The 14178-nt window shown below is 41.9% G+C and overlaps 1 protein-coding gene across 1 annotated transcript; it reads left to right on the top strand.

Annotated features, from left to right (window-relative positions):
* The first annotated feature begins 9244 nt into the window (after positions 1-9244).
* Positions 9245-13779, top strand: bambia (BMP and activin membrane-bound inhibitor (Xenopus laevis) homolog a). Its single transcript, XM_004572264.4, has 3 exons — positions 9245-9825; positions 11542-11820; positions 12662-13779. The coding sequence occupies exons 1-3, from the start codon at positions 9750-9752 to the stop codon at positions 13075-13077; spliced, it is 771 nt and encodes a 256-aa protein (XP_004572321.1). The 5' UTR covers positions 9245-9749; the 3' UTR covers positions 13078-13779.
* Positions 13780-14178: the final 399 nt, after the last annotated feature.

Genomic DNA, 14178 nt, shown 5'->3' with positions numbered 1-14178 from the left:
GACCAGTCCAAGAGCAGGATTTTAACTCTTCAGTAAATATGGGACTTGCTGTGGAGGATAATGCCCGACCACCTCAGCTGGCTACTTTTGATGTGGAGGAGCAGCTCTCCTCTGTGCCCCTCCTGGATGGTCCAACGTCTCACCCTATGAGACGTGAGAGGCTATCCATGGAGAAAGATCATTTCCGCCGTATGTATCCGTGGTGTCGTTCTTGCAGTCATTGCCCAAAGCTCACGACCACAGGGTGAGGGTAAGGACATACCTCAACTGGACCATTGGATACCATGAGGACCATGGCCTCAGACTTGGAGGTGCTGAGTCTCATTCCTGCCGCTTCCCACTCGGCTGGGAACAGTGCGAGCTGGAGGTGACCACCTGATGAAGTCAACAGAACCACATCAAAAGCAGAGGAGACTCTTAGGCCATCCAAGTGGAAGCCTTGCACCAAATCTTATTGTTGGCTATGCGGACCAAGCTCTTGCAATAGTTTTATTAGAATAACACCCCTTACTCCCGAGGAAGCAAGCACAGGACACTCCAAGAGACCACAAAACGTGTGTAGACTTGTTGGCCATACTCTCAAGTATCCTCCAGAGGGTAAAGAGCTGGTCTGGTGTTCTGTGGCTGGGACAAAACCCCCATTATTCCTTCTGTATCACAGGTTTGACTAGCAGACGACTCTAGCACCCTGGCATAGATATTCCAGAAGTGGCTTAGGAGTGTGATTCCCCTATAGATGATGATGTTCTCCTCGTGCCCAGACTCTGCTTCCTCTATGGTAGATCTGCCAGTGTGATTAAGGAGGTCCTCGAGGTATTCCTTTCACCGCCTGACAATATCCTCAGCTGAAGTCCGCAGCGCTCCACCCGCACAGTCCAGGTAGAGGACAGGTTTTCCCACCGGAGTCACCTGAGGGTTTGCCAGAATTTCGTCGAGGCAGTCCCAAAGTCTTTCTACATGGCCTCTCCATCCATAACCTGCTGGGAGGCTGCCAAGGTACGAGACCCTGGTGGTTCAATCTCCAACTACCAAAACTAGTTACTGGGACACGGAACATCACAGAAGTTTTTCCTGTAATCTTTTAAAGTGCTTAGCAATAGCAGGCTTTCTGAGGATCTTTCATCATTTTCCTTTATACATTGTCTGAATTTTCCATTCATTTTCAGTTCTGTTCTTGGTGGTTTTTAGAGGATTTTTTAAAAGTCCCTTTAACACTCCCTTCAGAATCATTCGAGCAATAAATACCAACAATAACCAAAGTCTAACAGTCATAAAACAATATTTTTACACCAACAAAGCAATTCCCAAAGAGCTATTAGCTGAACACTTAGCATGTTTCACCATGGTGTGTAGTGTGTTGTTAAAATGTGAGGAAACTGGACAAATGCAAGATGAGAAGAAGTGGCCGGCCTGAAAACACTAACTACAAAAGATGAACAGTACCTGAAAGTCATGACCTTAAGAAAGAGGAAAATATCCGGCAAGAACCTGACACAGGAACTTCAATTCTTTCATCTACTGTTCACTGAAGCCTCATCAGTAATGGTCTCAGTGGAAGAGTGGCTGCCAAGAAGCAGTTTTAAGGAAGGAAAGGCCAAGGTATGCCATCTTGCACATCAGTTCTTTGGGATTAACTGACGTTTGTGACTAAAATTGTCATGAATATGTATGGAGGGGGTCAGGAAACAACAATCAGTAAAACAAGGGTGGAGGCTCTTCCATGGCCTCTGGCTAAATTACAGCCAGTGGCGTTGGGGATCCTGATGAACGCAGAAAAATCTGATTTTGATCCACCATTTAATACCATGTGGAAAACATCTGATTGGCAACAGCTTCATTTTTCACCATGACAATGATCCCTAACACTGCCAATACAGTTAAACCATACCTGGACACAAACGCACAATAGAACACTATCAGTCATGGACTGGCTTCCCTGGATATCAACACTGTTGAAGCGGTGCTGGATCATCTTGGCAGAGAAAAGAACAAAAGGCAAAGAAGAGCTTTGCATGTCCTTTGAGAAGGCTGGAGAACTCTTCATGAGGACCACACAAAAACATGCCAGCCTGCCCAAAGGGCTTCAGGGTGTTCTGAAGAATAAACAGGTCAACAGCCAAATACTGGCTTTGAATTCATTCAGGTTCAGAACTGAAAACAAGTTGTTTTTTTTTGCTTTCTTTTGGGTTTTTTTGTGCTATTTGTTCCAATATATGTTTTACAATGTTTAATGCACCTATTTCCTATTTTTCTATGAAAACAAAGAAATGAAGAATGGCTCCAGACTTTGTGCCTTGCTTAGTTTGAACTTACTGCTGAAGCTCTAAGCTGCCTGCAGAGGGCAGCATCTGCTTTCTCATCTCGTTATTAAAAACAGTGTGACGGCTCAGAGCTCTTATTTTGTCATAACCAATACATATTTTTATTCATCTAATAATATTCTTGTTTTATTGACAGGGAGACAACTCTATTTCAGCATCAAAGAAAGCTATTTTCCACCCTTTAAATTTCCTGCATTTTATTCCTTATTTGTTTTCATAAAATCTAAAGTAATTATTTGCCAGTCTTGTACTGTTCTGTAATTTTTTGATCTGCCTTTTTTATCTAAAGGATATATACATGTGACTTGGATTACTTTAAAAAAAAAAAAAAAACCTCTATATACTTTTTATTTTATCGATTTGTTTTTTGTCTTCATTTTATCCTGTAGCGTTTCTGGCCTCTCATGACTGTTTTAATAAATCAAACCCAGTCAGCTCTGCACATCTGTATTAAAGATCTACTGTTTACTGCTACACATCATTTAAAAGGGGGGAAATGCACACAAACCTTACCCCCCTCTCTACTCTACATTGCTGTACGCTAAAAGTAAGAGCAGCATGAGGAAAGTGGAAGATGCGATTAAACAGGTAAAAATCAAAGGTGAATGTCATCAGCTTGCTGTCTCAAACAGTCTGGATAAACAGGGGCAGATCTACAGGGGTGGCTTGTGCCACCCTAAAATGATCTCTTGCAACCCCAGTTTTGCATATCACAGTGCTGTTTATTAAAACAAGCTAGCATTAACACTTTGAGCCCAGCTACAATAAACATTGCCTATAAATTCTTAAACTAAATATATTACATAGTATCACATGGAGACTTAGCCAGGCCGATTTGTGTGTCATCTTATTGTTCTCTAATTTTAGTTTTAGTAGAATTTTTAAATGGTTGTACAACAACGCCAGATGCAGTAGCTGAATTTATTTTAGGTAATATTTGTATATAACTTTATTGTTTACTAAATTAGTGCATGCGTTTTTAAAATTTACAATGTATATTTGCATTTCAAGTTAAGAAAATCATTCACTAAACATGTTTGTGGTTTTTACAATAAAAACTATAACTTTTTCCTACTCAGTTTTGTGTGGTTTTCAGAAAAAATAACTGTAAATTCAGACATGTGTGATAGTGCTGAAGAGTATGATACCAAACAAAGGTAAAATAAAAAGTAGTCAAAAATGACCAATGTATCCTGGACCCAGAGGGTTAACCCAATAAATCATGGAAAGCTAAGTTTAAATTTTTGGTGGAAAAAGGGTAACAGTGCAGTTCAGACAGTTCAGAGTCTGAGACTGAAGTCAGACTTGGGTTTGTGTAGCTCTCTAGATTTTACACTTATTGGACTACATACTTATTTATTATATAGGCTATACAGTACATCAAATCAAAATCCACATGTTTTATGTAACTGAAATGTTTAATTATGTAGGTTAAAGAAAATAAAGTTATAGGCTATATTTATATGAAATGTGTATTCCCACTGTATTTGATGCTTTTTTGTTTTTTTTTTACCATATATAATTCATATTACAGAATGTAACACCTGCATGTGTGTGAAAAAATGGCTTTGATTTTGCCACTCTGTTTGATTTCCATGCTATCCTAAGAAAATTTCTCTAGATCCGCCCCTGTGGATAAAACAAGCCCACCCAGAGTGCTGGGGAGTGTAGCCCCTTGGACCCAACCCAGAATAACAAAGCTTCTGTGAGCAGTCTCCCCGTGCCTCTCTTTCCTCTCTTTCCACAGAAGGCTCTCAGGAGCACACAATATTATGTTGAGGAGAGTAAACTAGATCACGAAAGAAAGAGACAGTCTGCCTGTCTGTGACTCTTCACAGACATCGATATGGCTCACTTCAAAGTGAGAAGAGGAAGCACCAGAGGAGGTGTTAGAGGAAGGCTGTCTATCCAGACGGAAGTGTTCACTGAGCTGTTCATGAAATCAGTGGTATTTGAGTGAAATCACTTGGGCCTCCTTAGGGAGCTCGGCTTAAAATGTACTTTTTAAGAGTGAAATTAGACCCCAGTTAGCCCTCTGCTCCCTCTGCCTCAGCAGCAATGTGGCTTTTATTAAGCAAAGCCTGTCCTTTCTGCAGCAGGTCACACCTACAAGTCTCTCCTAATGTGTGAAAGCAGACGCTACCTGTGGGGCACGATCACACCCTTAAAAGAGCACTTACATGAAATGCCCCTCTCCCCTCCCCTAAATCCCTTTGACGCGCACCTTCTCTGCAGGAGAAGACACACAGTTTTGTTTTCTTACTGCTACTGTGTGGGGGGCTGGGGACAAGCTCACAACAACACCTCTAAACAGCTCACTTCTGACACCCCCACATCCATGTATAAAGCATATAACCAATTATGAAATGCCTAGCTGTTGCTATAGTGATCTCATTAGGATTATCTTGGCCTAGGTCTGGATCATAGACTGTATATGAACAGCTATGAACAACCAAAGCTGCCACACTATTTTTTCCACACTATATAAATTATATACAATTTTAAAAGTTTATCAAGACCTACTGAAACGTATAGTTACATAATGGACATGGATATAATGTGTAGACTCTCAGCTTTCACTTGATGCTATCCAAATTCAAATTGGATGAAGAGTTTAGGAGTTTCCGCTCCTTAACATGTGCAGCTTCTTTTTTAAAGGGACCAAAGGTAATTGGACAAGTGACTCGTAAGCTATTTCATGGACATGTGTGGGTAATTCCTTGGTTGTGTCAATATCAATTAAGTAAATAAAAGGCCTGGAGTTGATTTGAGGTATGATGCTTGCACTTGGAAGAATTTGCTGTAAACAGACAACACGCGGTCAAACCTGCTCTCCATGCAGGTGAAACAAGCCATCCTTCAAAGACAGCTCCGAGAAATTGCTGCAATATTAGGAGTGGCAAAACCTACAGTTTGGTACATCCTGAGAAAGAAAGACAGCACTGGTGTGCTCACCAACACAAAAAGACCTGGATGACCACAGAAGACAACAGTGGTGGATGATCACAGAATCATTTCCAAGGTGAAGAGACACCCCTTCACAATGGCCGACCAAGTGAACTACACTCTCCAGAAGGTATCATTATCCAAGTCTACCATAAAGAGAAGACTGCATGAAAGTAAATACAGACAGTTCACTGCAAGGTGCAAGCAACTCATATGCCTCAAGAATAGAAAGACTAGATTGGACTTTGCTAAAATACATCTCAAAAAGCCACCACATTCTTTGGACAGATGGAAAAAGTATGGAGAAGCCATGGAACAGCTCACGATCCAAAGAGTAGCACATCATCTGTAAAACACGACGGAGGCAGTGTGATGGCTTGGTTGTGCATGGCTACCAGTGGCACTGGGACACTAGTGTTTACTGATGATGTGACACAGGACAGAAGCAGCTGATTGAATTGTGAGGTTTTCAGAGACATACTGCTCAAATCCAGCTAAATGCAGTCAAACTGATTGGGTGGTGTTTAATTATATGGATGGACAATGACCCAAAACATACAGCCAAAGCAACCGAGGAGTTTATTAAAGCAAAGAAGTGGATTACTCTTGAATGATCACATCAGTCACCTGATCTTAACCCAGATGAGCGTGTATTTTACTTGTTGAAGACTGTGGTGGTGTTAAAAATGATTTAGTACCTCTCAATTTCATGCAGTCTTTTTGTTTAGTCCTGAAAATCTGAGTTGTTTCATTTAAAATTCATTGTGGTAATTTACAGAACCAAAATTAGAAAAAACAAAAATGATTCTGTCTAAATATTTATGGACGTAACTATAGCTGTGTGTGCATGGTTTTTTTTCTGGGTACTCCATCTTCCCCCCACAGTCCAAAGACATGCAATTAGTGGGGTTAGGTTCATTGGTAATTGCCATTAGGTATGAATGTGAGTGCAAATAGTCTCTCTGTGTTATCCCTGCATCAAACTGACACCTGTCCAAGGTTTACCCTGCCCTCTCACTCTATGGTAGCTGGGACAGGCTCCAGACCCCCTGAGACCCTTATAAACAGAACAGGATGGGTGCTATGCAGAGCTTTGCAGACATCATGTTTACATGTTGTAGCTGTGTACTGTCAGCATGGGGCTGTGTCAAAAATATGTGGAACATCTGGTGATGTGGCCTGCTCTTTCTGTGTGTTTGTGCTATTTGACTTAGCCACTAAATGTGAATGTTTTCCTGTACTAGAGGGAAATTGAAACAAGATTTATGCTTTTGTGTTAAATACCATAGCTACTCCAAACCCTTCTGAAACCCTGCTGTACACCTCCCTGGTTATGTATGAGGCAGCTTATGCTACTAAATAGACTCTCACATGTTATACATAGACAATTAAAACTCTCCATTTCACACTCTTTCTACTTGTAAGTGCTTCACTCCCTTTCCTCTTAAACTTCCAAACCAATCAGCATTTGTTCTTTACATGGTAATGATGACCAGTGATTCCTTGTTTCTCCCTTTTCTCCCCCCCCCCCCCCCCCCCCCCTTCCCCTCCCCATCAGATGTCGTTGTAGTCTCTGCATTGGTATAATCCAACTTGCTATATGCAAACAGACACAACTCCATCTGTCTTCTATGGAAATGTAGAATTCAGAGCTTGTTGAATAGGTTTAATTAAGACTAACCCTTAAAGGTACTTACTGGAAACTAATTTTTTTTACATTTTTAAAACCTTTCAAAATTAACAAAAGCCATAAACAGAATGTGAAGAACATGTGCAAGTGAGTCAGTATATTTTTTTATTTTACCAGCCAAGCCATTAAGAGCAGATTATTATTATTATTATTATTATTATTATTATTATTATTATTATTGTTGTTGTTGTTGTTGTTGTTGTTGTTGTTGTTAGAAATCCAAAAAGAAGTAGTAAAAGTTAAAAGAATAGCAACAAACATCCAAAAACATTTCAGCCCTCAGTGGTAAATTACTACAGCTGATGGTAGAAGTTTTATTTAAATTGTCTGAAGGTAATTACAAAAAGGACCTTTAATATCTCGAAATTCGACCTTCGGCTTTTGAAGCAAATGTGTGAACCACTAAACTGCCTACGTTGTTTAGGGCACTGTCACTTTGTAACGTAAAATTGTCCTTAACAGCTTCGACCACCAGGGGATGATAGTTGTCCATCAAGCACAAGTACAGACAGACTTTAAGAAGGGGGAAATAATGCAGCTGGGATATTAAAGGTGAATTTCCCTTCATATTTGACTGAAAACGAAAATTTCTCATGTTTCTTGTTAGCAGGAGTTAAGGTCAGAGAAACAGCACTTCATGGGGAGAAGAGGTGCCTTAGCATTTCTGCCCAGCATCACAAACTTTACGAGGACTTCAGATGAATAAAGCTTCCAGAATTCTGAACTACTACCTTTGTCCCGTTGCACCCATTTCACGCACTCCACAGTTACAGATAAATGATGTAACGCCAGCCGTGGACTGGCGCCTCTGTGGAATTGCAGATAATTACTTTAATAGCAGTGTGTGTGTGTGTGTGTGTGTGTGTGTGTGTGTGTGTGTGTGTGTGTGTGTGTGTGTGTGTGTGTGTGTGTGATCTCCTGTGTTGCCTGAGGCAGTATCCTCCTGTTGTCTGTTGGCCGCAAACCGCCTGCGGATGTTTTATTTCTGCGCTTAATGAGTCATTACATGAATGAAAGCATGCTTAACAAATGCGTGAGATTATTAACACGCATCATCTGTTTGTTTGTTTCTTCTTTTTCTTCTTCTTCTTTTTTTAATTTAATACAGACACCATCTGCGGATGAAGCTTGCGCGCACACCTATGTTTTGCATTGTCGGTTGTTAATGGGTAAATGTGTACTGTGTGCGTGCGTCCAGGGTGTGTGTGTGTGCGCAAGCCGTCTCGGTGGCGCCATGTGCTTTTTTGGATTGCTAATTTCTCTGACTGTCCGCTCTTTCCTGCAGCAGCAGCAGTGTGATGGCCTGAAGGGGAGAGGCTCATCGCGGCGTCAACCTGGCTGCCATCGGGATCACCCTGCAGGTATCTGCGACTGTCCACACTGCACACACGGCTGTTTTACAATGCACTTACTTGTGCTCAATGAAGAATCTGTCAGTACTCTTGGGTAAGTTTTGGGTAATTTATATCATCCAAATTTGGAAAAAAGTGGGGAGGATTACATCACATATCGGCTGCACCCATAACACTGAAAACACAGATAATAGTCCAAGACCTGCATTATCATCAGGCGACAGTATGACTGTGTGCGGGACAGCTGTTAACCTGCTGGAGTGACTGCTGCCCGGACCAATGGCATCCACTACTGATAAATGGGATACTTTATTATGGAAATAAAGAACGATGAATGAAAGCTTCAGAGTGATCAAGCTACAGAAGAATAAGCAGTGTGAGACCGGAAACAAGTTGATTATGTCTAGAGAATAAATCTTCAGGGGCTACCTGATTGGAACATTAGGAGAAAATAAATCATATAATAATAATTCCTCAAGATGACTGTGCAAAACCTAAAAAAAATCTAAAAGAATGCTATGGGTTTTTTTAAGTATAGTGTTTAAGTTTTAACATATTAATGGCACGATGCGTAACATTAAAATTTTCTGTTAACATTATCCTTCCATTACCAGTGTAACTGCATCTGCTTATTTATTTAGTAATGCACTAATAATAGGAGATCCCATTTGTTTTACATAGATCGATAATAAAACATGCTTTATGTTTAGTGTCCATTTCATGTAATTTATACATAGAATTTATTCATATAATTTATCTTAATATCTTAATTTTTCTCATTCTCTTCTTTTTTTAATAGTACTTTCCTTTTTTAAAATACTTTATATTTTTTGCCTTATTTTGAAAAGAGCCACCGGATGCTTTGTTGTACGTCCTATCACTAACTTCTTTCTCGGTAGGCTGGCCAATCAGATTAGAGGAGGCGGAGCTCTGACTGACCACAGCTATTTCTGCTCGATCGTGCCTGTCCCTTGTAGTCTTTGGCACAGCGGAGTTGTCCGTGTTTAGTGTTTGTTTCTCAGTCGTGGAATACAAAAGTGATGCTTCGACGTGACCGGCTGCAGAGCGAGACAGATGAAGACCAGCACTGACAACTTTATGACTCGGTTTCACTCTGTTCAACGGAGTATATATCTTTTCTTTTGTTTCTGGGCTTGAAGAAGAGGCTGCTGTATTTTGTGCGCTCCGGTAACAAATTCGCGAGGGTCTCGGTGGCTCCATGCGGGAGAGGAGACATTTTGGGGTGTTTTTTTCCCCCTTTTCTTTGGTGTTCCAGTCAGGATCGTGAGCTACCGCGTTCCGACCCCACGAAGGCTTCATTTTTCGCCATAGCTTCATGTAAATCTTTTTTTTTTTCTCGCGCTGCTTTCTGCCCAGCGGACTCTTCTGCTGCTGCTACTGGATATATGAGGACTCTTCTTGTGCAGTAATTTGGTGTAAATGGATCGCCAGTCCAGTTTCATTTCCATTTGGCTACAATTGGAACTCTGTGCCATGGCCGTTCTTCTGACCAAAGGTACGTGTGGACTTTGATGCGTGTTTGTTGGCTTCTTCAAAAGAGGATAAACAGTGTTTTGAAGCGATAAAAACGAGGCTGAACTTAACCCTCAGTCGACGGCTCCAGGCTTCTGCGGGGCAGCTTACGCTCGCGCCAGTGTTTGCGGGGAAAACCCGTCATAATTAGCAAGAAAATGATTTAACATTTGGTCATAAAGTCGTACTTTACCAATGAGGGGAATCATAAACGCGTTTGTTTATTACTGGGTTTTTTTTTCGTAATAAACATATTATTCTTCCAGTCGTCTTCAGATTTCAGTTAATTTTATTCAGTCATACCTCCCCTTTAAAAAAAAGAAGAGAAAACTTAATAACAGCAGCGGAAACAACAATAACTACCTCTGCCCTCATTATTATTCTTTTTTTTCTGAAGGCATGACATACCTTTTTTCAGTTAAAACCAAATTTTTAATAAGACCTAACCTCTATGCACTGTTATTAATATAATAGTAATACACTGTGATTAATCCTCAAGTGTGTAATACAGTTCTTAGCTGCTAGGCTACACTTAATAACTCCACTAATGTTGTAGCTGCCATTCATACGAGACTTAGCAGGGCTAGAAAAGCTTCAGTACTCCCCCCGCCACCACCCCCTCAGTCCACAAAGGGGCCTCTCCTTTCTAATGAAATATTCTCCAAATGACCTGCCTGGGCCCCACCGCTCCAATCATTCACAGGGAAAACACTGATCTGATGAATGTGTTCCTGCGCTGCTAAGTTGGTGCAGTCACAGACTTTCGGGCTTTTTAGCTCTCTCATTCCAGGTTTTGTTCCTGAGTCCAGCACATAAAAGCTTAAGGGAAGTCTTTATATGTGGAGCTCTGATAATTTTCCTCAAAATAAAGCAGTCACGGAGTATGTGAAATGACATTTACATTGGTCGTCCTGCAGTGGTCCTTATACTTATAATAATAACAGTAACAGAGGGCATCAAAGGCAAACTAAGTTGATAAATATGTGTTTCAGTGGTTCTGTTTTGTTCGGGCAGATCCTTGGCCCAGATTTCTGTTTTGAGAAAGGAGCCCTGGATGAAGTAATGAGTGGGCCCGTGTAAGAGCAGGTTGCCTTAATGATAAGGTTGCTGGAGGCTCCTTAGATGGGACCTCAGAGCTCCCGCACCCAACCACCACACCCATACCAATACCCCCAGGCAATTTTGCATGCAAACTTTGGATGGGGGAGAAAGTTTGCAGGTAAAAAAAAATCTCTTCCTCTCTTTACTAATTTTCATTTAGGTTGAAAGAAATTGACGTTTGAGACAACCCACTAATTACAAGCTACGTGCTTCCTGTTTTAGAATACAGAGAAAAAGAACCATTTAAACGGGATGCTCTTAAATGAAGGTGTGACAGGTGAACAGGTTAAAAAAAATCCTGTGATCTCTTCAAAAGTTACCAGGTTGTTTAATGCAGGGCTTAACAGATACTTTTAGAGCAGTACTTCAAAATAAAAGCAGGGTATACCACTATGGGAAAAGTTGAACTACAGTTGGTGTAAAATAGAAGCCAGCATGAGTTTGATAAAAACACGGAGAAAATCAGCTGCAAACTATACGAGTTTTATATTCACATGGTTGGACGTTAAAGACAAAATAGCCATGGTGACTCTGAAACCTTGAGCGGATTAATGTCAGCACAGGTTCCCCTAACGCTGCCTTTTTTCCCCACTTTTAGGAGAAATTAGGTGCTACTGTGATGCGCCGCACTGTGTGGCCACCGGATACATGTGCAAATCAGAGCTGAACGCCTGCTTCACCAAGGTGCTGGACCCGCTCAACGCCAACTCTCCACTCACCCATGGGTGTTTAGACCCCATTGCCAATGCTGCGGATGTCTGCAGCAGCCAAAGGGCCTTGGATGCTCTCAGCAGGGCGGCAACACTGGAGTGCTGCCATGATGACATGTGCAACTACAGGGGCCTACATGACCTGGCGCACACCAGAGACTCGACAGGTAAGTAAAACAGGGTAGCGGAGCTGAGCTACTGGCTGTCGGGATGTTTGTTTTTAGACTGTAGCTACGTTTTTAGAAACGATGGCACTCTGTGGAGGGATTTTACGAGTCCTCTTCAGCAAATACTCCCATGTTTTCCTCCATCTAGTTCCAGGAGCAATACATTGAGCTTTAATGTTCTTTAAACACTTGATGTTTAAGGATATTCAGACCACCCTTGCCCCCTTCTGCCCCCCCACCCCAAGCTTAATAGAACTTTGGTTTGACTTTTAATGGGTTCCAGCTCTGTGCCTGGGAAGGCAGGGAGCAGCCCGTTTACCTTTAAGCACTTGGAAAGAGATCAGATATAATCTTTTTCTTTTTTTTCTTTTTTTATTATGTGTGCACCATGTAATTTTCCCACTGAGCTGGAATGTGCCTCATAGAATGAATATGCATGTTGGGCAGAAACATCAGCTTATAGAGTCATGAAAAGGTGCACGAAAAGTCAGAGAGGAAGGACGGCAGCTCTCCTGCGTGAACCCGAGCACAGCAGACTATAGTTTATTAGCTCAAATTAATTTCTGGCTCTCAGTTCGGGACAAGGTGACTCATTTGTTTTTGCCCCTGCTGGCCTTTCTGACTTGTGCGTTCGCGTCTGTCTGTCTGTCTTATTTTCCCTCTTTGCGGTTACTTTACTGGCATGACTGGCGAGTAGAGCAGCTCCTTCTCATTAAGCTCCAAACAGCAGTTCAAACATAATCACTTGCTTTAAGACCAGGCTCTATGGAGCAGTGGAAACCATATGAGCATGCATTTAACCAGATTATTTTATTTTATTTTTTTCCATGCGTGTGTGCAGATGGCCGCTACCAGCCAGACAGCAACAACAGGAACCTGGTGACCCGGGTTCAGGAGCTGACCTCAGCCAAAGAAGTGTGGTTCCGTGCGGCTGTGATCGCTGTGCCGATCGCTGGCGGCCTCATCCTGGTCCTGCTCATCATGCTGGCGTTACGGATGCTGCGCAGCGAGAACAAGCGGCTGCAGGACCAGCGGCAGCAGATGCTGTCGCGGCTCCATTACAGCTTCCACGGCCACCACACCAAGAAGGGACACGTGGCCAAGCTGGACCTGGAGTGCATGGTACCTGTGACGGGCCACGAGAACTGCTGTCTGACCTGCGACAAGATGAGGCAGGCTGACCTAGGCAACGACAAGATCCTGTCTCTGGTGCACTGGGGGATGTACAGTGGCCACGGCAAGCTGGAGTTTGTATGACCAGTTCCTGCTGGGAACTGAATGACTGACACCTCCAAGAAACAGCCAGGACTGCCTCTCAATTGTTGGCTTTGGCTCTTTTGTACTTTAAAAAGACATTCCCACATTTTTTGTCCTTTGGGTTGTTTTTCAATTTGTTTGTTTTTTAAACATCAGCGAAAAAATACGAGACTGATCTCATGCCTTGTGGTTTTTGCTAGAGGAGCACTTTACTTGAAAATGAAAGGCGAAGCAACGAGGAGCTGTATTTAAACTTGAGAGGGCAGGGCTGAGGTAGAGTGAGAGCTCTGTCACCGCTCCCGAGGATCCTGGACTGTTTTATTTTTACACTGAGCGCTGAAGGATTCCAAATCTGTCTTATTTGCACATTTGTAAAAAACAACAACAACAGCAACAAAAAAACCCATCATTGCTTAAGACAACAACTCAACACTGACACCAGGGTACAAAATAAAATGACTTGTGTGAGGAGTAAAAAAAAAATAAAAAATCAGTGTTTGGCTGTAGGTGTGCGCACTCCTCTGTGTATGTTTCATGATTCAAGCTTAATGTAAAGATTCTAAATATATATATTTTTGTCTGATAAAACTGACCGGCGTGTGTCTTATTCTGGGTGAATGTCCAACATCTCTCTCTGTGATCAGACTATAAGCTTGATTGAGTGTGAAAGAAGAACTTCCATTAAAAGTGACTTTTTATTTATTTGCCGATTCACGCTTCTGTTTTTGCTACATATTCAGCTTTGAAATGTACCATCCGTGAACTTACAGACACACTGCTGGGGCTGTTGTGAAGTTTTTAGTGACTATCAGATCTTGTTAAAAGCACGCGCTAGGGTGGCCTTTATGCTGTGTGTGTGTGTGTGCGTGTGTGTATCTAATGGAGCTAACAGTAAAGTCTTGTTTTACCATAGAGATGCTATCTATCTCAGTTATTCCTGAACCCTCAGCAGAGGTCAGGTTTTCAGCTTCATATAACTCCCTCCTCATGGGCTACACTTCACACAGGAAGTAGTAAAGCTGTTTCTTTTCTATACTCCACTCTAAATGCCAGTAAGAGTCACCCAAGTTCCCCCGTCTGTGTTCAGCAGAGTATCAGTGA

This window comes from Maylandia zebra, linkage group LG9 (assembly GCF_041146795.1).
Source record: "Maylandia zebra isolate NMK-2024a linkage group LG9, Mzebra_GT3a, whole genome shotgun sequence".
Classification (NCBI taxonomy): domain Eukaryota; kingdom Metazoa; phylum Chordata; class Actinopteri; order Cichliformes; family Cichlidae; genus Maylandia; species Maylandia zebra.
The sequence above is the reverse complement of the archived record's forward strand: the minus strand, read 5'-3'. Positions and strand labels throughout refer to the sequence as shown.

Bases quoted from the DNA above. Each gene is read 5' to 3' on its own strand.
- bambia (XM_004572264.4), top strand. From the start codon at position 9,750: ATGGATCGCCAGTCCAGTTTCATTTCCATTTGGCTACAATTGGAACTC. The intron at 9,826-11,541 runs GTACGTGTGGAC...CCCCACTTTTAG, and splicing joins GGCCGTTCTTCTGACCAAAG to GAGAAATTAGGTGCTACTGT. The intron at 11,821-12,661 runs GTAAGTAAAACA...GCGTGTGTGCAG, and splicing joins GCACACCAGAGACTCGACAG to ATGGCCGCTACCAGCCAGAC.